Genomic DNA, 26,907 nt, shown 5'->3' on the forward strand with positions numbered 1-26,907 from the left:
TGGGTGTGGTTTCAGGTAAAAGCTATAACGCTTTGGAAGCTAAACTTTACAACGAGGTGAAGGCTGTTTATGATGAGAAAACAAAACATATAATCCAGATTATTTTCCAGCAAGACTGCTCTGTGTTTCATGTTCCACTTGATTCACCACTGAGTTCATATATTTGGAATCCTTTAGCCATGAATACCTTTTTACCCACAATAATATGACCATATACATAACAAATTTTTGGTTAAACTCTGGAAGGCATTGCTTAATGGATGAAAAATAATTATTCAAAAGTAACGACAGAGCCAACCTCATGATGTTAAACAGAGAACAAGTGAACGCTCTCTGCAGACAGAAAACTGGTCTCCAGGGAGGACACTTGTTCACCAAGTCCTTACATTCACTCTCCCATAATGAAATAGTACAGACATAAAATAAAGAAAAGGACTTTCCCAAGTGGGGAGGGTACCAAAGTTGCCTGGTTTATGAACCCCACCCTCTTAGAAAACGTTGATTTTTTAAGTGCCAGTTTGCTGGTTGATTTTTCCCAGGTTTGGGCGGGAGCAGGGGAGGGTGTTGGGTACGTTAGCATTAACTAGGCACCCTGAGGCTGTTCAGTAAGCAAATAATCAGCTCAACTGCTGATTGTGGAAAGACTGTGGTGCTGATGGTTGCTCACCATGTGACCCTGTCCCGGGTAAATGATTTACCCAGGAGAAGGTCGCCTCCTGGTGGCACATGATATGCCAAACTGCCAGGAACAAAGGCCAGCAATCTGTCTGACTTTCTACAGCAATTCCCACACACTCTCATCATCACTTAACTGGAGAAGTGATTATGGGGCTTAATCACACACCTGGATCCACCTGTCTGGGAGTTCTTCGGAGTCCATTGGTCCGTTTCTGTGCAGAAAGGCAAAACAAAGCAAAACAAAGATTCTGTATTATCAAATTGTATCATTCTGTGACACTTTAGAAGACTAATGAATGTTGCACTTTTTCCATTTAAAAAAAGACTAAATTTTTATCAAACCACTTGGTTCCAAAGTTGGTTTTTATAATTTAACCTTTCATTTCTCCAATAATGCCTTCCACTCGAATACCACTGAATTTGAGAAGTCATTGATATAATGCTTTGGGAAAGAAATATCTTTTCATTTGCCATCTCTGGGTATAATGAGTCATTTTTTTTAAAAGTCAAGACAACAGGAATTATGAAAACAAAGCCCAAACAGCCATTCTTGCTTAGAAAATGCTCCCAGCAAAGACATGCAATCTCCAAAACCCTAACGCAGCTGTTTCCGGGGCCTGACAGACCAGAGACTGCAGAGAGCATACGACCTCCAAGCAAAGATCTCAAGCTCTGATTTTAGCAAACACATAAATGAGAATGGTGTTTTAATTACGGATCAGTGCTCTCTGAATATTTTAAGAAACAAAACAGGCATGCAGCTTGTGAACCATGAAAGTAAATTCTTATTATAGAAAAGTTATCTGTGAGAAACATTGTGCACTACAAAAATTGTAGGTAAGATGCAAACCAAAAGAGGTTTTAAATCTTTGAAAATGCCTGGTTACACGTTTGACTTCATAAGCATTAAATTCATTCCTACCTAGTAACTATGGTAAGCTCACTAATTAATAAGGACTTGATGTTCACTTTTTGTTATATAACTGGATGAAATGCTCAGTCCATAACTATCATGTAATTCAGACTTTCCCAAAAGCCATTTCCTTTCTGTGTGTGTTGGGGTTCGTGCCTGCGTGTGATGACTTCGTTTCATTCACGGCACACTTGGCTTTGCCAACCACACATAAGTCATGGGTGTTTCTTAGGGTTCTTCCTGTTCTCATTCACAGGCTAGATGGGCGAAATGGGGTCTCACAGCCTGCCAAAGGGCCTCAAAGCGGGTTTCAGGGTTCTCAGCTAAAAGCAAACTGAAGAAATCTTCAAAATATAATTTTGTTTTTAACCCAACTGCTTTCAAAATGGATTTGCAAAAGCCCAATCTGATCACTGAATCAGCATTAAGCTATGCTGAACAAGATGGATGGCTGTGCTGAGGGAAAGGAAAAAAAAAACAAACTAGTACAAAGAGAGCCGTTGTGAGTGAGAAGAAAATACTGCACTGGGCTTCTTACTAGCCAAGCAGGCAAAGGGGAAAGCATGGTGAGTTACAGACCCATATCCTGTAACTTGGAAGAAAACTACTTTCAAAAAAAAAATAAATAAAACAAAACAAAACCTCTTTTCTATTGAAAGTGTTATAAAATGTTTGGAGCCCTCTATATAAATGACAGTATTTTCAATAGGAAAATATATAATGATGGATGTCTGTGGCTGCGTACTTCCTACGTTGCCCTCCACCTTCTTAATGTACAACAGAAGCTGGCTTTCCATTACTCTTCCTCCTCCTACTATCCAAGTGCTGGGAAGGCAAGAAAGGAATTCCACCTTTGAGCTTTATTCCTGGAACGCCTAGACTAGCACTCCTTAAGAACTATTAACTTAGAAAGTGAAAAGGAGCCTTTCAGTCCAAGAGCGACTCTCTGTGACCTTGCAGTTAGGATTAACATAGGGAACCGGGTGACAGTCAGTAAGAGTATGGACTCTAGAATCAGACAAAGTTCCAATTCAGACCCTGCCACCTGGCACCTGTTTGATCAGGAGCAAGTTAGAGTCTCCATGCTTGTTTTTTCATCTATCAAATGGGGGTGATAACTACCTACTTCACAGCATTTGTGGTGAGAATTAAATGAGTTAATTTATGTTAAGTGCTTCGAAAAGTTCTTGACACAAAGTAAGGACTGAGTGATAGCTTATTATTATTATTATTATTATTATTATTATTATTAACCACTGTCATTGTCATTAATTTCATGATATTTTGAATGTCTAAACTCATCTAAATGAAAATTTCTTCTACTAAAATATTACCCTACAACTTATGTCTTAGGTTTCCCTCCTGAAAGTCACTGAAAATCAGTGACCCTGAAAACAAACTTTTCTACGGAAAGAGTAGGCAGTGGACAAACTACAATCTGGTGCATTTAAAAAGAGAATTTCAGCCACTCAGACCAAGTGCATTTGGAGAGTCTGAGATTTATTACACCTTAAAAGCACCTAAAAAGTATTTTATATTGTAAAAAAAAAAAATTGGAAATGTTTAGCAGAACGTATTTGAACAATTTTAAAATGCAAATTTCAATCGTCATTGTGCCACACCCCATCCAACACACTCCTCGCCCCGACCTATATTCTCAAAAGCCTAGGGCAGAGCTGGACAGGACCTCGTCCCCAGCAGGGAGAGGCGGACGCATCTAGCAGCCACCCCCGGGAGCTCTCTGTTATAGCCCCAAGAGATCGGGGCAGTCAGTCTTCAGAACATTCTAGATCTCCTTGATCTACCTAGAAGAGGGGGAAATAAAACAACCAACCAGCCTAATTTAATTTCTTGCTTCATTACCGATTATTACCTTACTTTCTCTAAAAGAAATACGTCCAAGAATCTTTCTTCTTGCCTCTTTTGGGAGAAACCTAATTCTCTCTATTGATTTTACCAACAAAACAAGCAAAGTTTCATTTGTTCTATGAAACTGGCTTTGGTTCCCCTACCTGTGGTAAAGGTAGAGAAATCTACCCTAAAAAATAGATTTAAAGTAGACACGTGTTGAATAGATAGGCAGTGATAACCTCGCTTCCTGGAGCTACAAGTGGCTTCTGAAGGCCCGCTCTGGAACAGGATGCAATTGTATCAGGTGTGATTAGGGAGGCCCAGGGTTCCTGTGACTACTGAAAACTGACCTACCTTGAGAATGAAGTATACAATTAAAAATACAAATTCACAACCATGGTTACTGAAAGGGGTACAGAATAAGACTACAAACTGTTACATGGAGAAAAAGAAGACCTTCAGGAGAAGGGGGAGAAAACCATGGAGCTTACAAAAGGCCTTCATCATTTACTTCTGGGAGGCTCCTGAACATCACATTAGCATCTGCCTCAGAGAGTGAATATATCTTCTACAAAGTCTCAGTAGGGAGGTTAAGGTGCTTCTTAACGTTCTTTTGCTACACTTCTCCCTTAAGCTAATTAAAGTTTCCAAGTGGATTGGTCAGTATAAGAACTTACTATAATTATCCTATTATTAGCAGAGTCACACACTAAATAAAAATTACACTCATTATAGTCAAAAGTTAAACGAGTCACTAAAACACTGATGCTACATTTTAAAAAATTAATGTGAAAATCAATTCCTTTCACGACAGATTTACATGTAATTTTCAAGAGTATAAAATGCCTGGAGAGAATTATTTTGTATCATGTGAAAATTATTAACCACTTCTCATTAGCATACTTTCTGTCAATACGCCCACTTCACATTACTTACAAAATCAAGTGAAATCATCTTCCCTGGGGGGAAAAACTTACATCTAATGGGATAAACGTAAAGTAAAATTGAGTTAAAGTTCCGAGCTTTACAAGGAAACCTATGTCAGTAACCTAATAACAGTGTAAAAGTGGGAAAAAGAAGGCTGCTTTCCAAGATCTTTATTGGCACTGCTGAAAAACCCTTACAAACCCAATGAAAAAATCTTACCTGTCGACCAAACACTAAGAGAAAGCTTACTTTAATTTATTTTAGCCCTAGAAGAACTTGAACGGCCTATTTTTAAAATATTATTATCTTGTTATGCATTCCTTGAGTTAGATCCTAAGTTCTAAAATATAGTCAACTGATGAACACTGAAAGAGTGTATATAAATTTCCTCATTTCACGTTCTTGATACCTGATATGTACAAATCATGTGCTTATGCAAAAAGTAGAAGCAATTACCTCTTATCGGACATCTCGCTGTACTTCTCATTACTTTTACCAACTATATAAATGCCAGCCTATTAAAAACATACTAATATGATACCACTCTTAATGAGATATCATTGTTATGCTGTTAAAACAATAGAATTTTTTTTGGTCATTCTTGTATTCTGAAATTCTCAGATTATTGTACTTCTGGCTCACATAACTAATCACAGACACTTTACATTTTAATTTCCTTTGCTATGAGTTTTTGGGAGGTCTGCTAAGAAATGTATTACTTTCGGTTGAAGGCCAAGGCACTGGCTGTCTGTAATCTGCCCTGTTTTTCATTCTTTCATTTTTTTTTAAGAGTTTTATTCTGAGACGTGGCAGGGATCACATACTTCTAAGCCATTAGACCTCAGACTCTGTATTAAACCAAAAGGAAATGTTATCAGATTTTGATTTGATCAGTAAGACATGGTATGGAATCATGTTTGTGTGCAAATGGAAACCTAGTAGAAACATGAAACCACAACCTTAGGTGAAGAACGTTAGAACTTTTTAGTATTAAGGAATGTTGGGCAGTGATACATTTCACGACAGGGGACGGGGGACAGGTCTATCGACCTCCTGGGATGAGGGCCACGTTTCTTTCTGTACTAACTGAATCAAAGCTCTTCATTCCAAGGGAATGCTTTCAGATGAATTAAGTCTTACAAGCCTCAGGGTTTGCGGAATTCTGTAGCTGGGAACTAGGAAAACGTACCCCAATATTAGTGCCACAACACTGCTACAATATTTATCTGAAATTTACCTGAATAAAAGAGTACCTAAGACTCTGAGAATGTCCCATTTCGCACACAGTCTTTGATTAAATATTCCCATTTTTCCTTTACCTAAGGTCTTCAGATGGTGGCTAAAAATTCCTCTGATTTAACCTGTGCATTTCAGTCTTGAGAACTTGACTGTTCACTCTATTTCTATCCATTTTAAAAGGCACATTTAACTTTCTAGAAGTTTGACACTGCTTAAGTTAGCGAACAATCTGAAATGCAAAAGCTATATAAAAAAAATTAAATGTTAATCTTACCTCAGGTGGTTTGAGCGTCCCTTGTTCTGAAACAAATGTAAAAATTGGCATTGTCAGTCAGGTAATTTTGTTTGGTTAGCAATCTTCGCGTGTTCTCTGCAGCACGGTAAAACACTGCTGCTTTGTTTTCCTAAGGATACCTGTAATATATTTCCAGGGTCCCTCAGGCTGGGCTAGTAATTGTTTTGCAACCGGCTTCTCTTGTCTTATTGGCTTGTCAGGGAGTGACTCATGGCACTAAATGACTTGTAGGTTATGCTTAACTTTTTCAATTGTTTATTAAGCAATTGTCAATCCAACCACACAAAGCTCCTTAAAACAGGGACTCGCACTAAGTTTAAATGTGTAAGAGAAAGCTGGGTGGGAACCTTTTTTTCCAACACACTCAGTTTTAAAATCCTAAACACAATAAGTTACAAACATGTTACAATGACTGTAACAATTGCATTTTTAACCCAGTACAATATTGTATAAGAATTTTTTTTCATTAAGTGGCTATAGCTATTTTTTTTTCCTCTTTTTTAAATTGAAGTATAGTCAGTTTACAATGTTCTGTTAATTTCTGGTGTACACTGCAATGATTCAGTCATGCATGAATATACATATATTTGTTTTCATATTCTTTTCCACCATAAGCTACTACAAGATATTGAATATAGTTCCCTGTGCTAGGCTATAGCTTTTAGTTTTAACTGGGGGTAGGGGGGGATACAGTTTGATTTAAAGATGGAAATAAAAAACCAACAAGATTCAATTCCAAGGCTAATTTTTCTTTCATCTCAGTTTACCTGTCCATAAATAGAAACAAGAATCTCCATTATATTTCAGTTCCTGAAAATGACTAACAGTCACAAAGGGCTGTGAGATCTTCAATTGAGTAACACGGCAGAGAGCAAAGGGCAGCTCTGAAGAATAAAGGCACACACTGCACGTAGAAAAACTGGTGGGTAATATTTTTGCTTCCTTTCCCCATATCCAGGAACCTCTATGCATGTTACAACCTCTCCAGACTGTTAAGGAAAACACCTCTGCCTGTACTTCTCCCAAGCAAAGTGATCCTCTGAAGAAGGGACCGAGAAGACGAGACACTGATGGAAACATCAGGAGAGGAAGGGCAGGGCTAAAATTTTGAGAGCTCTGTCAGCCTAAACAAACCTCTTACAGAGGTTCCAAGAAGCCCCATAACCCGGGTTCAAGGGGAAAAGTACCAGAACACCTGACTAGCCGTCACAGATTACTTGACACAGGAAGACTGCCTGGGGCATGGAACAGGAGTTTTTTGGGGTTTTGGTTTTTTTTTAAAGGACTATTCCTGATTAATGGAACTGAAGGTTCGCAGGCAAAAAGTCACCTTTCTGGAGAAAAGCCAAGTCCGCATTCCATTGTCAGTTTCAAACCCTGTCACCCCAGCTTTCATAGGTAACTGCCTCCCAAGAAGGCGTCTTTGCCAGGTCTGAAGTTGGCCTTTACAAAGGACAGGAAGCTATTATTTCTGGACAGAAATCTACGTCCCTTCTTTTCCCTTCTACTAGAAATAAGCAAAGTTTCAGAAGAAAGACTGCTTAAGAGAACTGGTCTGGGGAGAGGGTCTATGAAAGTACCATTTGGCTGGATACTGTGCCCAGATGCAGAACCCAGGTTGGGTGAACTTGGGTTCCTACCGGACCAGCTGTGACCTGTATCACTGGTTTGACCAGAAAGACTTATATGCCAGACTAGCTCTAAACTACTTTCTTCTTCTACTGAGAGTTAGAGAAAGAGCCTGAACTGGGAATCATAAACTGTAAGAAGCACCACACAGGAGGGGAGTTTAAGTTTTCCATCCAAGGAGGAGGAAAGCTGGTATTTCTAGATGAGCTCTAAAATGGAAAAATTTCAGTCTTTCCTGTTTATAAATGAGTGTGCACCTTAATTTCAATTCAGAAGTATCTTTTTTTTTCCCTGACTTTCCATAGCAGTGTTTTTATGTCCTGGTGAAGTAGCTCTGTTACAGTACGCTTTAACTGTATTTTATTTTTGGCATAAAACCTATGAGAGCCCACATGGCAGTAGATGGCACACAGGTTCCAGGAGGGCACTGGGTTTCCTCAGGAAGAGGAAATGATGGTATCTAAGGTGACATTCTAGCTATGCAGGTATCCACACCTCTTTACCCAGAAAACAGATCTGGGAACACAAACCCCTCACTAACAGGCCCTTCAAATCTTGTTGCGCAGGGCAAGCCGGCCAGCTCCTGGCATGAGTGAGCGCTGACCACAGAACATAAGGGGGTGTAAGGTCCCGGCGAGACATGGATGGATGGGCACAAAGTGAGGAATAAACTAGACTCAGCCGCCTGCCTTACGCAATGCTCCCTCCTTTGTTTCTCCCACTTGCTGTTGTCTCCTGCTTTCCTGCTTTGTGTCTCACCAAGCAACCCAGCTGTCCTCGTCCTTCTTAGTGGATGTACAAAGACCTGCTCTCTGTAACCCAGAGAGGAAAATGGAAAAGGGGCTTCATGCTGAATGCAACGCCAACTCTGAGGACCTGAGTCCTCCACTGAGGCTGACCCTCTCCCTTGCCACCACTCCCTGTCCTCATGGCAAGCACAACCCCAGCCCCACCCCCACCAGCCAGGAAAGAGGCCCTCTTCTTCCACAGACTTGACATAGGGCAGTTCTCACTGTGGTCTGCTCACGCTGGGCAGAGCCCATAAATAGTGGTTCTCAAAAGTCCCAGAGTTTATTTTGTCTGATTTCACGGCAGGGTTCTGTAAATTTCCTGAGGGTAGGGCAAAAGCCAGGGGACTAGAAATAACTCTTGGAATCTGTTCTGAGTTCAGAAGTTATTTATCCTTCTGTACTTGCTCCAGGGCCCTACCATCAAACTGGACTGGCCCCTTTACAAACACGATCTAAATTCCAATAACCATACTGACGCAACAGCTTCTTAGCATCTATGAAAAGTAACAGTGATGAGACAAAACCCAACTGCAACACTGTTTCACACATTTTCAAAGCAAAAGTCCCTTTGGGCTGGGAAAACAGAACCACCATCTCTTTGAATGAAGTATCCGTGGAAAAGTTGCTCTAATTTTGAAGTCGACAATACCAGCCTTCATTTCCTCTTGATATGTACCCAAAACTACTTTGGCGGGCACTTGGTCTCTAAAAAAAACTTTGTGTGTCACAGTTCTGCATCAGGACTAGGTAATATGGGCTGATGATCATCAAATGTATTTTGACTGAATTCTGACCAAACAGAGAGGTTGCTGATTGAGATCTGATTGAAAGGCCTCTCTCTCTCTTTTCTGTCTCTCTCTCTTTCTCCTGGGAACTTCCTTAGTAACTCACTGCTGCAAGTTCCAAAAGTTTTTAATCCTCAACTTGTCTTTAATCCTCAACCCTACAGCCTATTCCTCAGACTCCGATTGATCAAACTTAAAATGTTCTTACCCTTTCAAGAACCTTTCTAGATGGTGACGCACAGGCCCTCAAGGGGTTTATACCCTGCATTCTTTCATCATGTCCAGGCTGGCTTAATGTGATTCAGAGAAGCCATGTTACTGCAGCGCTCGGAGCCTTAGCAGAACTCCATCGTCAGCGCCAGCACAGGGCTCAGCGTGCATATTTATGTAAGACAAATGATTCTCACCGAGACTTTGGACTCACATCGTATTTGTTTAAACATAAAATCCAGTCCTATTATATTTGTTTTCCAATACTAGTGGCCGTCAATGCATACATTATTACGCAACCTGCTTTGCCTCTTGTCTGAAGTCCTATTTCTTAAGACTAAACAAATCAATGTCCAGTAAGATCATTTGTCTCAGAAAAGTAAGTACCAGTATAGCTTTTGAAGGAGCTTTGTCCCCATGGCTAACATGCTATTTTTTTTTTTGAAATAGTAAAACAGAAGAAAGACAGTTGGAATGATTACATTTCTGAGGAAGTTACACAAATGCTATGTAAGCCACTGAGATCTACAGTAATTATTTTTTGGGGGAAAAAAACTATCAATAATACTTGGAAAGAGGCTTTGATTTCAAGTCTTTTTAGGAGCTCTAACAGGAATCCAACCATACAGCTTCCAGTTCACTTTAATAATTATTAATATACCACTAAACTGACCGAAATACTTCAATGGAAAGAGTAATAACTACCTTTGAGTATAAAATTGTCTTGATAAGTTAAAAAGAGAACTAATTTTCGTAAAAGGCTGTAAGTAATGTTAAACAGGCCCAAAGTCATTTTTTGGTTATGAAATCAATGATCAAGCCTCAGCTTATGTAAAAATAATGTGATTAAAATGCCTAGTGGTAGAAGGCTGAAATAGAATTGTATTCTAAAAGTTTACTTCTTATGATAACATACTGCAACAGTATTTCTAAAAGGGCCACTTCAGATGCCAATCTGGGGCGCAAGTCCCAGGTAGCAATCTTGCAGGGTTAAACCACTGGGACAGCAAGGCAGCCTCCTTCCAGTTGGGAGTGGCTACAGCCACCCGGGAGCAGCAGCTGGCCCAGACGGAAGAGCAGTTAAACAGAGAAGCAAGTGACGACCTGCCCCGCTTAAACATGAGAGCAGCTGAGGCTTGTGCTCCCACCAAAGGAGGAGCGGCATTAAACCAAAGTCGCCTGCTCCAGCGATACTTGCCCCCCAACGTTACTTCCTTTGTTCAAAACCAGAGGGTGCAAAGCAAGCTGTACTGATCAATGTCAGGGTGGGAAGAGGGCAAAAGGGGTTTAGCCATATATTCTAGCAGGAGAGACAACACAGATGTCCCCAAAGGTTGCAGCTGAGGACTAGATTTTCCTGGCGATGCACCGTGAGACAGAAATGCCACTCTAGCATTACATCAGCTTGGCAGTGACTCGTTGAGAGACTCACACGTCCTGGGGTTCATATCTATTCATTACTGAGGTTGGCAAGTTTGGCAGCACACTTCAGAGTCCACGTACGTGTGGATTGCTGAGGTTGCCATGGTGAATGTGAAGGAGTCAACCCAATTTCAGGGAGAAAGAGAGTGGGACCGCCTGCTCTTTATATCCATGCAAACCCTCAAATGTTAAGACGTAAACTAATCAGCCAAGCTTCAAATTTGTTTCCAAGCTGCATAGTTTGTCTCATAATACAAACAACTAAACTAAAATAAACTTACGGGACCTTTTTTTCATGCTTGAAATGTACTTGAGTTAATAATCTGTCATAGTCAAATATTAATATGAATGGATTACTTCCTTCGTTCAGAAATGCACAGCATTTTTGCCAAGTAATTATTATTTCGAGGATGAATGAAGACTAGATAAATTTAAGGGCTATAGAGCATGACATATAAAAGGTTTCTGAACCCAAGGAAGGGAACATCCAAAAAAGCCTTAACTTCCACAAAAAGAAGCATGAAAGAGCTATTTCAAATGCTTAATGGTTAGTATTTAGCCACACCCAACACTATCAAGGATTGTATTGGGGTTGAAATATTCCTTTTTGGGGAAAAGGAATAACAACTTGGTATTAAGCACTTTGACTTTGGACTTGGTACTAAGGGCTCGATACAAAAGGGAACGGACAGTGGCGGAGACACTCACCAGACAGTCCTTATGTTCCTCTACTTGTCCAGTCCCCCTTGTAGTTAAGTTGAGGTCACGTCACTGGTTTTGACAAATGGATTTTTGATGTTATAAAAAAAAAAAGTGGAATTGCTCACTTCCAGTCCACAGGTCCTAAGAGCAGCAATCCCGGAAGCCTTGTGTTGAAATGACAGAGTCACGAGACAGAACTAGCTTGGGTCCTCAAGTCATTGCTTAGAAGGGAGCAACCCACAGCAGACAGTGCATGTGTGAAAAATAAGCTCTGGTGTGTTAAAGCCATTGGGATTTTGGGTTTTTTCCCCAGTTACTACAACACAGCCTGACCTTGGCGAACACATAAAACCTATGCACAAACTAATTACAGAATAACTGAGTTATTGTTATAATAACTGCTGGGCGGTCAGGGCGAGGCTAGATGACTGGCAAAGAGATTGGAGAGGAAGTAAAAGAAGGGTAGATCTCGAAACTGCGGGGAGAAAAGGGAACATATTTCAGGGAGAGGAAACAGTAAAAACCAAGTAAGAATTCTAAAGATGGGACTGACTGGAACAGGGAGTAGATTTCTCCAGAAACAGGTATTTTTGTCACCCGGTGTTCTGTGAGCTGGTTCATTTTCTAGCTACTTATTAACCTAACCCAAGGGTCCCTTGTCAAAGGCCTGATGATCGATGTTCAGGGCCTGAACTTCTCCTTGAATAAACGCTAGAAAGAAATGCAAAAGGTCTACCCAGCTTTCTGTCTTCCATCCTTAAGGTACCAGCCAGGGATTCAGATCAGGTTTTTAGTCCACTTACCCCACACACACTCGCGCTCTAGTCTCTGCAAAGATAAAACCAGACCCTGTCCAATCTCCCACAGCCTCCAGCTTCTGGTTCTAGGACACTAGTGACTTCCAGGGCCCAGCAGTCCTGGTACACTACAGTTCTACTCATTAACCTGTCCATCTGTTTGTCGGTCTGTCCACTCACTCATCTGTCCATAATGGCTTTCCAGAGGTCAGAATATCAGTTAGGCATGGTTCTTATCAGAGAGAGGCTTGTAATCTAACTGAAACTTGAACATTATTCTGTGAGGAACAGAAAGTATAGTGAGCAGGAGAATGACACATCAGACTTGATTTTAGTGAAGATAATGTTGGAAACTGTACAGAGAGAACGTGAAATTAACAGCAGGGAGAAGACTTGTAATTGTCCAAACAATAGACAGTGCGTTATTTTTAATCCATAGCAATACCTTATCAGTGGATTCTGGAGCAACCTAGGAGGAGGACTAAGAAGAACAGGTAAGTGGATGAAGATAAGGGAGGGGGTAAGTCAAGGCTGACACCCAGGCTTGGGTGAGTGGACAGTGGACCTTTAACTAAGGTGAGAAGAGGAGGAGGAAGCTGATGGTAGTGACTAATGAGGTTGGTTTTTTTCTTTTTTCGGGGGTGGATGGGTGGTACTAGGTTTACTTATTTATTTAATGGAGGTACAGGGATTGAACCCAGGACCGCATGCACTCTACCATGCTATATCCTCCCACGGAGGTTGGTTTTAGTTACGTAAAAGTTGGGGTCCCTGGAGGACACCTGGAAAGGGATATGAGAGAGGAAGATGGAAGTTTTGAATCCAAAGTTTAGGAGAAAAGCCTTAAGTGGCAATGGAGCCTTCCCTGCCTGGGCTGTAGGTTATAGCTAATGCCAGAAAAATTAATCAGATGTCCAAAGGATGATACGGGGGTGTGGGGGGATGTGAAGGGGAATGGTTAACAGTGCCAAGTGATAGAGAAAAGTCAAGTAGGGTACAGCCCACAATATGGTGACCAGTGGAAACGGCAGTTACAAGATGGACTGGAAGATTCTGTAGCCTTCGTTCAGCCCCTGGGTTACTGCATCATTTTGTACAACCAGCACCTCTTCTCCAACTGACCATTCCCTTATCCATAAATACGTACAATGCTGAATTAAGATGCTCCACTTTTAGGAATGGTCTTCCACCCCACTATCCAACATTTATAGCAACTTAGCTATTTCTACTAGCCATGGCTTTCCAGACCACAAGTGGACTCCTATCTCACACTGTGACAATTGGAATCTCTTTTTGTCTCTTGAGGAGAATACAGTTAGACTGTCTTAACCAGTGGCGCCATAAAGCTCTGTTAAGGTTGGGATCAATCATCTCATATAACCTATGATTTAATTTTATGGGGGAACCTGGATTACGTAAGAATTTAAGTTTGCCTTAAATCAATACTATCCACTTGCTTTAAATACGCCTGCTGGGATGATTTCCTCCAAAGTCAAGTTCTTTCTTGAGTTCCGTTCTCCATACAAAAGCCCCAATCAAGTAAACTGTGTCTCCAGCCTCTGACATACCATGTCCTTCCTCCTGCCCTCCTCCCCTGCACCTGCTTTTCTCCAATCATGCCACTCATGGAAAATTACCTTGCTGAACTGCCCCAAGCAATGACTCCTGGAGGTGGGAACAGAGGCCTGTGCTAAACTGAAAGAAATATTGGAAACTGGGGTTCTCTGCCTGCTGGGAAACAGCCCCTAAAGTCTAGCTTGCCCGTGTCCACAAAATCCTACCCATTTTACCACACTCATCTCAAAATCCTACCCATTTACCACACTCATCACCTGCTAAGCTCAAACTCACACTCTACCTGTGATTTCCACCTACACCAGGGCAGGAAGGGTGGTGGGTAGAGGAGAGGATGCCATGACTTCCAACTTTCAGAGGGTATCTGATTGGAAGTCAGGGAGAGAAGGCTGCAGACAGAGCTGTGATGGAAATTCCTCCTCTCTTCGATGACACAGTCCCTTTATTTCTAAGGGCTGCACAGAAAATCCTAAACTAAAGGCAGAGAAGGGAAGCCTCTTGGGCAGGTTCTCGCCACTTCACATCACCAATTAACTGACCACGAGCATTCAATGCATCAGTCTCTTACATATCTTCAGCACAAAAGGACAGAAAGAGGAGAGAGGATGAGAATAAGGACACAGAAGTGCAAAACAGAGGGAGGACGGAGGGCAACATAAGGATGCAAGGCAGAGAGAGAATCAAGAAGGCAAGGGAATCATGTTCCAAGCTGCAAGAAGCAAATTTAGCCAAGGGTTTCAAAACACATCTTCCTGCTTTATAGTGAATTAAATAACAAAGTTTAGAGAATGGGGCTGCCTTTTAATGAATGAGTGTAAGTAAACATTATCTATAATCTGCAAGACACATGGTGTAATTCTTAGCTCCCTTATTTTCGTATTTTTATGACTCAGTTTCCTCATCTATAGACAAGAGGCCCGAGAGCTGAAGGTGTCTACCTTTCCTCCAGCCGAGACACTCCGCGGGGAAAGGGCAGGCACGGTCCCCAGGGGTGCCTGAATTTCTTGCAGCATTTCAGAACATTTAAAACCACAGACATTGGGTAGTTACTAACTTAACTGAATTTAAAGTGTTTTTTTTTTTTTAACTTTAAAAAAAAAAACAAACCAAAAAGCAGATTAGAAAATCTCTCCCTTTCACAGAGAAGACCCAGCACTTGATCATGTACGTGGGATGGGGGCTGTGCGTTTGGCGCACAGCTAATTCACAGGACTGGTCGCCGGCCCGGGGCTTAAGAACAAGCTCAGGAGCTGGCCTGTCTGGAACGTCGGCTCTACTAATTAAGCAAGGTAGACACGTTACTTAGTTTTCTGGGCATGTGTCTCACCTGTAAGATAAGAACAGCAATAATACCAACTTTACAGAACTTTTATAGGACTAAATGAGCCAACAGTGCTAAAGCACTCAGAGCAGTACCTGGCACTATAGAAGTATTTATTTAAAAAAAAAACTTTAAAGGCTAGCTGCTATTATCACCCCTATTTTACAAGGGAAGAAACTAAGGCTTAAAAAAAGTTAAGTAACTGGGGACCAAGGTCACCTAGTACATAAATTGTGGAGCCGCATTCCAACCAGACCAAGACTCCAGAGCTGCCAGGTTTAATGCCTCTCATGCCATCTCCCTGCACAGAGCGACTCACCCACCAGGAGAGGGCGCTGAAACGATGGCTTAGGGAATAGCCCACTCTTGCACTGGGCTAGACCAGGAATTCCCAACTGTTTCCTATTGACTTGTTTTTAACCAAAAAAGTTAAAAATTTGAAGTCCTTTTAATGTCATTCTTGTGTATCACTTCAACGACTGGCGCTCACTAATTTCTCTGCACACATTTGCTCAACCGTAAGAACAATCATGATGCAGACTAAACTCATTCCTTTAAAAAAAAAAACTGGCTTCTCATCCTGACACCTGGGATTAAAACACAGAGTTCTGGTCGTGTCCAGGCACTCTGCTATGCATCAAGGTGATTCTAGATGAACCTCACCACAATCCTCTAGTTTCCATTTCACAGCTCTGGATGTTTAGGTAACTTCCCGAGGCTCATGCAGCTAGCTAACAGCAGAGCTATTTTTTTCAACCATCTTTGCCTGATGGGCAGCCACTCTCCCTACACTATTCCCTTAGGAGGCAAGAACCCTGACAACCATGGGGTCACTTTATACTCCTCACAAGACTGAAATTCGTAAGACAGAGCTATGGGGTTCATAAAAATCCATTCGCCGACCGTAAGCAAAGAACACGTTAATTGTCCTCAAAGAGATGAGAGGACGGGGCACATAAACAAGGAACAACAGAAATTTAAGCGATACACTGTATCAGCTAGGCAATTAAGTACTAATAATATGGTATTTCTTGTCTAGTTTACAACTTTGTAAACCATTTCTGACCTTCGGAAACATTGTTAGGTGCTAATCTTGTCTCCATTGCCTGACAGGCCTTGAGCGAGTTGCATAAGCACCATGACCCCCATCAGAAACATCAGAAATGGGGAAGGGCTGTTCCAAGGACTGAACGGTTCCGGGCAGGCGGGGCAGGCACAGTGCAGGTGCTCAACTAATGTCCGGCTCCTTCTCCTGCAGGTGCCCACACCTGGCATCGAGAACGGCTCACGGGGCCATGAAAATACGTCCACTGAAGGGGCCGAGGGAGAGGGCTGTGCTGTGATCTCAGGCCTCTAATAGGATTCACACCTTTTGTACAACTGCCTATTTTCTGAACTCAGCTCTGAAATGAGCTATTATTCTCTGTTTTACTCCTCTTCGTATTATCCCAAATAATTCACTGTCCACCTTTCCCTTTGGGAAAATCAAAGGTTGACACGGCTACCTTTTGAACTCAAGCTGTTCAAGATCCTTTTCTTCTGTTCAAAAAGTTTCACTGATTTTGAAAGGTCTTATTGATAAAACACAGAGAAACTCGAGGGAAAAGGACAAAGAGAAAGAAGAAGAAAGAGAAAGAAGAAAGAGGCCAGAAAAGAAAGAGAAGAAAGAGGGCCCGAGAGGCGCAGAGAGAGGCTAAAGGCTACCGAATGTATAATCGCCACCAGCCTTCAAAACCAGCTCAGGTCACGGTCACCAAGTATTGTTTTTAAAAACCAAGGGGAAAATATTTACACAAAATCCAAAGGATACATGCTCTTTGTTAAATGCTCGAAAATGACAATGTATTCAATTCATTAATTCATGAATTAATCTGTGCGATGTGTACTCCTAGCAACATTAGCATTTCTGAGATGAATATTTAAGAGAACAGGGGAGAAACTTCAGGACGGAAGACAGAAGTGAAGAAGTATTTTTGTTGTTTTGGTTTTGCAACTCCGTTTGTGTGTTCTGGTTGTATTTATACAGGGCTGATGAGATTTAAGGGTTGGGGTGAATGAAATGGGTGGCATAGAATCTTCCAGGCCCCTCTTGAAGCCCTCAGCCTCCCAGGTACGTATAAACGTCACAAGAATTTCACATTATTTTCTTATTGTGCTTATAAACCATGGTTTCCAAGGCCAATACGTTATAATAAACACATATTAAGAGTAAATTAGGCCTTAATTATGTTCAGCAAGTTTTATGTTCTCATTAAAAGCAGAATCACAATGATAAACATGACTTACCAGCGGAATTAACTCGGCCACAATTGTCTACTCTCCCCAAACATTCCTTGTGCGCTCTAGCGCCACACTTAAAGCACAAATAGCCTTGATAAAATGTTCCCCTGCAAGGTAAAATAAGAGTGACAGGTTAAAAGGTGCTAAATTCTGCCTCCAGGAAAGCATTAGTGCCAGATAGGAAAACTCGGGAACACAGTGGTACACAGAGCCCCCTTCGTGCGAGGGAGAGAACCGTCTGGGTCCAAGGCCAAGGAAAGACCTGTTGGGTCCAAATGGTAAGGCGATGGTATCCCCCGGGAGAACCTTCTGGCCAGGACCTCAGAAACGTCTGAAACATTTAGCAAGTACACTGGTTCCTTAAAATTGAAGGGCAGGACCAGGCAAACGTACCTCAAGAGCATCTGGCAGACTTTGCAGGATGTCACCCGGTTGAAGGTGTGCATCTTGAACTCATGGAAGTTGGAGTCGGCATGGTCTGGCCTTATGTTAGACCTACACAAAGGGAAAAAGGAACGTCCTCAAGGAAGGTTCCCAACACAGCGGCAGCCCAGTCATCCAAAGCCTCAGTTCAGCCACATAGCAGGTAGAGAGCTGATTCAGGCAAAGGGGCTATTAAACGTGCAGTGTTTTCTAAGCCAAAGTATGTTTTGCATCAAAACATACACCCAAATCTGCTCGTGTGAGAACCAGCGACGTGTGAAGATTTAAACAATCCAATCCTCCTCAGAGCTGAGCGTTCCTGGGGAACTTTACAGAATGGCCATGTAGGTTAACCTGTCAGGAAAAGCACAAAACCTGCTGGATATTCACACTGTGCAGGTTTCTTTTCTCCTCACAACACCTGAAACAGAAACCGGCTGGAGAAGGTGGGAAGGAGGGGAAGAGGGTGCTGCATTTCTGAGGGCCCGTGTCTGTGGGCTAGGTAATGATCTCTAAAAGCGGATTATGTAATGATCTATAAAAGTGAATAAAATCTTATAAAAAGCTTTGAAACAAAGCATCATCTGATCATTAAAAACTTCCTCCCTAACCAACAATTCACTTTCCTTGCAATCCAAATAAAAATGAATTATTCTATCATTTATATTTTATTTATATCATACACACATGCAAACAAATTAAGCATATTGCAAACTGACATTCACTGCGCATTTACACTGTGCTGGTACCGTGATAAAAACACGATGTGTTCACCACCCCTCACTTATCCTTCACACCAGTCCTAACTGCTAGGCACCAATAACATCACCAGTTTACAAAGAGGCAAACTGAGACTTACTCTAAAGGAAATAGCAGAGCTGGAACTCCAACCCACATCTGTGCTCTTAGTCACCAAAGCTATAGTGAAAGGAGGAATTCAACAATATTCACCTTAATATAATTAGATGTGGGGTCTAACAGGTATGCTGGAAACAGTTAAGGTTAGCCATGTCCAGAGGATTTTTAAAAATATTATTCTTAATCTGTCTATGTCATAGAAGGTGGCAGAAAAATTAGGAAAGAAGGTTAAAATGGATACAAATCAGAGGTGCACCTAGAAAGCTAACACGATGCCCTCTGAGATGTTACAAGCGATTTGAGGGAATGCTGGCAAAGTTTGAGATACTGATGAGCTAGGAGTCCCCTTTTACAGAACACAGCAACTCTCAACCACACGAAGCCTTGGTGCAATGAAGCATAACACAGGCGGGCGACCAGGCATCGATCTCTGAGGGACCAGGAGAAGCCTTATGAAAAAACATTCACAAAGGCAATTGGAGTAGCAGGCAGTGATGCACAAGTGTCAGCGAGGTCAGCCTTCCAATCCATCTGCTGAATATGAGAGTGTTAAAAATGAAATCAAATATTAGTGCCATCTGGGATTTCTCTGCTCTGTGCTTCTGGTGGCCTCACTTTTTAGGAAAACGTTCTGCTGCATGCTGAAAGGCACGGCCATTTCCATAGAGGCGTTTTTGTGTCGCTGATTAAAAATTAGAGAGTTCTTCTTCAGGAAGGGAGAAGGTGAGAAAAGATAATGATCTAGAAACAAAACTCTCTTCACATTGTTCAGAAGACATTTGATTCTTGAGTCCCTACAGTCAGGCATTGATAAGAGCACCAAAACCCATTTTCTTAGCCAGGACAGGCCATTGTTCATTTCTCCCTGAGCATCAAGGTGACGCAGTCAATACAGGAATTGTCAAATACCGGCTTCGGTCCTGGGAACTTGAAGAGTTCATCAGCCTGGAGTTTCAGAATAAAACTAGGTCTCCTTCAGGCAGAAACTCAGGTAAATAGATACCAAACAGGTAACAATTTAATTAATTTTAGAAGTCTGCCTGGGACATGGGTGGAATATCTTTCTCTCAGGGTCAACATGAATTATATGTGCGTGTGTGTGTGTGTGTGTGTGTGTGTGTACACCATTTGTACAACAAATTTCAACAACTAATTAAGAATAAGTTGACTTTTCCAAAGACAAAAGCTGAGAGGAAGATCACACCAAGAGGTTAAAAAGAAAAATCTTCCATAAGGAAAATATTCAGAAAATGTTGTTAACAGTAGTTGCCATAGGTTAAATGAGACTTGAAGTAGTAGGGTAGAATGGTAGAAAGGAACTATTGGAAATTTTCATTTTTTTTTAAACTGGGACTGCATATTATTTAAAAAATTTAAAATCAAACACTAAAGAATAAAAGTTAACTCTATGACCCGGGAACTGTTACTGAGAGACTGTAGAATATAAAAGCACAGTTGAGGGACAGGAATCTGAAATTAGACCACCTGGGCTTAAATCCTAACTTGCAAATCACTAGCAGGGTGACCTTGGGCAAGTCAGTAAGTACAAAACAGGAATACTAATAACATCGAATTTGTAAAGTGAGGTAATTTATGTAAGGTGCTTAGGACTTTGCCTGGCCCAGAGTCGATGTTCAGTAAGTCTTAGCTCTAACTTACAAATTGTTGATTCCAAATGCACATAATAATGATGTGATCAGGATAACATTTTATGAGTGATGAAGAGTCTCGTGGTGGTCTTGGGACTGAATCTCTAGAGGGTTCCCATTCTTTGGGGAATTTCATTGCAGGAAGGTTGTTACATGCTCAGTGTCCGTGCGACCAGGAAATCTATAAGCGATGATTTAAGCACAACAAGAAATGAGGTTACCCAGGAGAGGACATGTATGAAAAAGCCCAGGGAATTAGATGAAGTCCTATCACGTGCCAACTAAAGAGAAGATAGATGTCAACTCACAAGGGGATGTACCAACCAGACAGTAAGTTGGCTGGATGGGAAGAGCTGAAAAGGGAGACTGGAGCAGAAGAGGATAATTATCAGGTTCATAGACTGAGTAACACAAGGACAAAAACGATCAAAAGAGGTATTTATTGCATCCCTCTAATGTACCAAGCACACTGACTCTTTGCGTATTTTTTTCACATTGACTTCTCACAATAAACCTACAAGGGAGAGTCACTCATTCATTTCATGTTTATTGAGCATCTACCATGTACATAGGCCCCGAAACAGGAACAGAAAGAAGAATCCTTTAGCTGGAGCCCAGTGAGCGAAGCGGGGAGATGTGGGAGATGAGGGAAGAGAGGCCAGCAGGGGCCCAGGAAAGAGGCGAACGCTTATACTGGGATTGGCATCCCATTTAGTTGACCAAAAAAAGAAAAAAAAAAAATCTCTGTGGCTACTATGCAGAGAATTCCCTGCAATGAAGCAAGAGTGGACACAGCAAGACCAATTATGGGGCTGGGCTGCCTGAAGATGAGAACTGAGGATCCAATACAGGTCACCCCTCTAATGTCACTTGCTTGGCCATGCAGTTATACATAAGGGATTTCATTTTAGTAACCTGCTTTGATATATTACAGTTTACTTTATGAGAACTTGGATGGAATCTCATAGATTTCTCAAATAAAATGTTCCCATTTCTTTTGCTTCAGAGAGGGTCCATAATTACTACAATTAATCACGCAATCAAATATTTATAGAGTAAGGCATGTTGATGCTCCTGGGGCTCCTTGTAACTGAACAGGCTCTCTGACTGCCCCTCTTGTGACCTGGCTCCACAGGGGCGTCAAACTGAGGACCACATGCCTCCATCTAGCCTGGGCATCCTCCCCACCCTGCAGATCTGCATCCCCAAGCACTTCTCAGGCATCTCAAATGCTGCACATACAAAACGCAACTCCACATCTTTCCTAACCTACCTGATTCTTAAAAAAAAAAAAACAAACACTGTCGAAGGCTGACTTTCAAAAAGCAACAGAGCAGCTATGTATGAAACCCTGATGCAACATATCTGATTCTAATCAAATTCTGATTTCAATCCATCACCATTCACTCCAACTTCCAGCCAAGAAACTCAAGAACCACAATGAATTTTTCCCTCTCTTTGACACCCTCTACATATTCATTTTCTCTTAACCTCTCATCTGCTCCAATTTCTCCTTCCCTGACACTGTGACCAATTTCTGTTGATTCAACCTTAAAAATACCTCCTCAAAAAATGCAGGTTTCATTCTCTCTTCTCACTACCTAATTCAAGCCCTCAATATCTCTCAACTAAATTGTGACAATGACTTTCTTAACTACTCTCCTACTTTCTCTCCCTGTTTAAAGCCATCTTCCATACCATTCCCAGAATTACTTTCTAAAAGGGAAGGAAGACATGTCATCCTTCTGCTGGTTCCTATTGCCTATGAGGAGAATTCCCAAATACTCACAAGCCGTACGCTACAGACACTCGGACCTTCTCACATTCCCCAAGCATATTCTTCTCGTTCATAACTCTGTCTTTTGTAGTCCATCCACTCTAAATGTTTCCCCTAACTTGCAACTGCTAATTTACCTGGTTACTCATTTAGGAGCAGATTTAAAAAAAAAAAGTGACTCATTTGACAAAATCTTCTTTGAGTCTGCATGATAAAAAAACAGTGATTTTTCACATCATCTGGAATTCGAAAGTACTTTCTCAGCCTTCTAGTAAAATATGATGTTGTACTATAACCACTTAATATCCGCCTCCCACTACCGGAAAGCTAGTCCTATGCTATTTGTGGTTACATTGCCAGGGCCAGCTTGCCCACTCACCCTAAAGATCTTGGGACTTACCAACCTTCATAAATGCATGAGCCAATTCCTTATGACACACACACATACACACAATTTATTCTGTTTCTCTGAAGAAAAATCTAACATAGAGGTAATAGAAAATAAAGCTAGATACAATTAGTGGGGCCGGTTACCAGAGGAAGGGGATGGGAGCAACCCTTACGTTCAGATTTGTCAGCCTCCATAACATTTTCCTCGACACCCCAATGCCAACTTAATACGAACCACGAGGCTTTCACTACTGTTGTACAACCCCCAGAGGAGATCACCACGTAGCATTAAAAGTGCTCCTTGCTGGGCTGGTGTATACGGTGCTGGAGGGCAGGCAGCATGTCTTCTCCTTTTAAACTCATCTCACCCTTACAGTCATCAAACATTCTACTAGGAAAATGAGCTGCGAAACACTGATGGCTGATGGAAATCAGAAAAACATACTTTCACTATAGCATTCACTTTGCTGGTTTTCAGAAGGCTGCCTTTGCCACATTATCAGATAGAAATTTGGAAGGAGAACAACAGAGGTAAAGACATTTTTACTATGCCAAAAAATTTTATCTCCCATATAAAAGAAAGCTGAAGAAAAACATAATGATTAACTGATTTTAAGTTAAATGTTATAATTTATGTTTATTTACTTAAATCCTCTCTTCCTTGTGAAAAAATAACATTTAATCTTTTTACAAGAACTATAATGCAACTCATAGATATAAATATATTTCAGTATTAAGGATGACAGTGGAGTTAGTAATATAGTCAGTTATTATTTTAAAAACTTGTATATTTAAAAATTAACAATTTTCTCAATTTTCATTATAAACTTTAAATCCTGCTATCTTTTAGTAATATAAATTTAGAACAAAGGAAGCAAATATTAACAACATGAAATAATCTATAATGATCACAACTAATTAGAGAGAAAGGTGAGCATCAATTTATGACATCAGACTATCTCATACCCTGTCAGTATTAGCAACATTTAAATATCACCACTACTGGCATTGTGACAATTATGTAAAACACAAAATAGTTTACTACATCTTACTGAATTAAAAGTTAGATGACAGAGCTGGAAGCTTAAGTCCCCCTGCTTTGAAAAATACTTGTTTGAATGCAGCTGTGTAACAAAAATACAGAGAAAAGTAAAAATGTATACACACATAACTTAATGTGTGAATATTGCTGAAATTCAGAAAATATGCAATATGACAAATGAATGCCAGGCATGAATCAAGTAAATGTCCCATAAGAAAATGATGAACAATCTTAATTTTTCTAGGTATTATTCTATTAAATTATCTTATTATCTATGACATCATAAGACAATGCATCTCATCTTGCATTCTTCCATTCATCTCTATTATTTAAAAGGCAATGAATTACTATAAGCAACAATATTTGGTATTCCTTTCCACAGCAAGTTTTAAAAATCATTTAAAATAATAAGGACATTCTATCATCTTTAGGATACTTAGGTTATAGATCTTATTTAAAATAAAATACATAACAATTTCTCACATTAATAGAATAAAGAACCAAAAAACCAATAGACCAACTCAAGAGGTGTCCAAAAAACACACTTAATAAAATGTAACATGTGCTTCTGATGCAACTGTAAGTGAATGAGATGCTAAGGGATACTTCCTTAACATGATAAAGAATATCAAGCTGAAGACAATTGAAAACATATTTAAAACACTGTCAGAATCAAATTAAAGTTTTCTGAAGTCAATTATGTTACTCAACATTGTTCTGAAAGATCTGAACAATGTAATATGACAAGAAAAATAAATATGAGTGATAAACATTGCAAAAAGGTATGCAGAGTTATCATTTGGAGGTAGCATTATTGGGACTACTAGGAAAAGCAAAGAGAAGAAACTCAAAACTAATGAAATTAATGAGAGAGAAAGACACAACAGGTAGTGACTGGAGAAATCCATCTGTAAGCTTCCACTGTTCTCCGGCAGTAAAATGCAGTAACATGTGTACGGTATTTTTACCGAGCAAAATTCCTTGAGACTCAGGGTTCAAGGGTTTTTCAGGGGCTGGTCACATAGGCACTGAATGCCAGCAAAATCAGCCACAATCATTAAAAATTCCCAGAAGGAAAGTAGGTCCTCATTATAAACCATGTGGTTTACTTAAAAAAAAAAAATTAGGCAGGCTGGCCCAGTGAAACTCAGTACCCCTGGCAACATCGAATAACATTATCACATAGCACCACAGGGACAAGGAATATTTCAAAGCCCAAACTCCTAGATGCCAGTCAAGGTCTAAATCTGGAAGCAGACCCTTTTCAAGACAGGAAACTCAAGCCTGCCATGTTAACTCTTTCCTGAGCAAAAGCATCTAAGAAAAATCCTGGCATGAAATGTTCAGGTTCTAGATGAATAAAATTTTAAAATTAACTGAGGAAAATAAAAGACATTCAAGTAAATAAAAGCTATACACCAAATTCCTCAATAAGAAGCTTGCATACTTTTTATATATACATACACTCTCTCTTCAAGTTAATTTATAAATTTAAAACAACTCCTTCCTCCCAAACCAACACACAGACACACACACAAACACAAATATCCAGTGAGAGCTTTTTGAACTTGACAAATGATTCAACTAGAAGAATAAATATGTAACAATAGTTGGGAAATTTTAAAAACTAAGACTATTATAGGGAGTAGACGGGAAGTCATCATAACCTAAAAGATACTGAAATGTTTCTTAAAGGTATCATTATCAAATCTGACAACAAAACAGAGAGAAAGATCAATACTGAGGATAAAGTTTCAAAGGGGATGGATCAGATGCAAAAACTCAGCATGTGATTTCTGTGGCAGTTTGTTCATTTATTTGTCCGTTTGAAAAATAAAAACTTACTCTGTATCTAATATGAGGCAGTGGGGTACAATGTTGAGCAAAATCCCTGAGTAAAGTCTCTGCCCATTTGGTGCTGGTGGAGAAAAAAAAATACCTAAATAATTGTAAAACTACAGGTATGACAAGCACCACAAGAAAGGTAGTGTCAGGAAAACTTAACAATTTGGAATGTGACCTTATCAAAGGATTATCACAGAGGGCTTTCCTACAGACGCAATGCTTGAGCCGAGATGTGAAGACGACTGAGAATTCAGGAGACGAAAAGGCAAAAGAAGGATGGTCCACATACAGAAAGAATAACAGATTATAAACATAGTTTAGAAAATACATCTCCAGCTTTTTAAAAATGTTAAGGATGCTACATTTCTATCAACCTCTTTACAATGATATAAATTTGGTCATTAAAGATTTATATTATTTATTTGGTAAATATGTACTACATGCCTATGAACCATGAACACAGCCAGTAACAGGGAATAAGAAGATGGACAAAACCACTGCCTCCAGGGAGCTTATTTAAATGTCAAATTTATCTACAAAACTATATGTAAATGCAAGATTTAGATAGAAATCTGAAATTTGTTTTAAGCACAAAACAAAAACATAAAAGTACTTGAAGAAAACACTGATGACTGCTTACATAATCTTTAAAAGTAAAAAATAAAAATGGCTGAATTTGATTATTTGTAAAACCCCCAATTTTTCCTTAAATCAAAACAATAAAAATTAAAAGAGCAGGAAAATATCCATAATATGTAACATGTATGATAAAAGATTAATGTTCTTATATAAGTGCTCTTGAAAATCTATGAGGAAAAATGAGCACTCCAAATGAAAAATCAGCAAAGAAATTAAAAGGGCAATTTGTTAAAACAGCAATAAAAAGAATCAATAAAAACACTGTTTCAGTTACTAGTAATCAAAAGAAATGCAAATTTAAATAAGATATCATCTCACATATCAAACTGGCAAAAAAGAAAAAAATAAAGGAAAAAATATAAAACCTAGTGTGGACAAAGCAATAGGAATATCTGAAAACTTAAGATCTATTAATCCTTTGACATAAAATTCTGCTTAGCCGAAATAATCATGAAGGGTTTACAACATTTTTAATAGTAAAAAAAATTGGGATTGATTGAATTAAAAGTAAGAAAATAGATAAATTATAGTACATCAGTACATGGAATACTACACAACAATTAGAAATGATAAAGTGAACATATATTATTAACCAAGAAAGATATCTGCACCGTAAGAGAACAACTTGATTCCAAGCTGTACTCTTAACTGTGATTAACGTAAGACATAACTTCTCGCTAACATACATATGTGAAAACGTGAATAGGTAGAGGCGTTATGAAGTTTGAATGATTTCAAATTTTAGAGTTATTTGTGTTTTTTAAAGTTTGTACAGTGAACATAATATATTATTCAATTTACTCCCTACATCAACTCTTTCGGAGAGAAAAAGAACAAGCACAACCACAACAATCTTTTTACGTAAAAGC

The 26,907-nt window shown here is 39.9% G+C and overlaps 1 protein-coding gene across 2 annotated transcripts in view; it reads right to left on the reverse strand.

Moving 5' to 3' along the window:
• VAV3 (vav guanine nucleotide exchange factor 3) overlaps window positions 1-26,907 on the reverse strand; it is a 358,235-nt gene that overhangs the window by 105,376 nt on the left and 225,952 nt on the right. For both annotated transcript variants that reach the window (XM_064488784.1, XM_031457711.2), the window contains exons 16-19: window positions 17,809-17,910; window positions 17,422-17,522; window positions 5,883-5,908; window positions 845-890 (exon numbers count right to left, since the gene is read on the reverse strand). In XM_064488784.1, the coding sequence (XP_064344854.1) occupies window positions 845-890; window positions 5,883-5,908; window positions 17,422-17,522; window positions 17,809-17,910 (275 nt within the window). The remainder of the gene's footprint in view (window positions 1-844; window positions 891-5,882; window positions 5,909-17,421; window positions 17,523-17,808; window positions 17,911-26,907) is intronic.

Source organism: Camelus dromedarius, chromosome 9 (assembly GCF_036321535.1).
Source record: "Camelus dromedarius isolate mCamDro1 chromosome 9, mCamDro1.pat, whole genome shotgun sequence".
Classification (NCBI taxonomy): Eukaryota; Metazoa; Chordata; class Mammalia; order Artiodactyla; family Camelidae; genus Camelus; species Camelus dromedarius.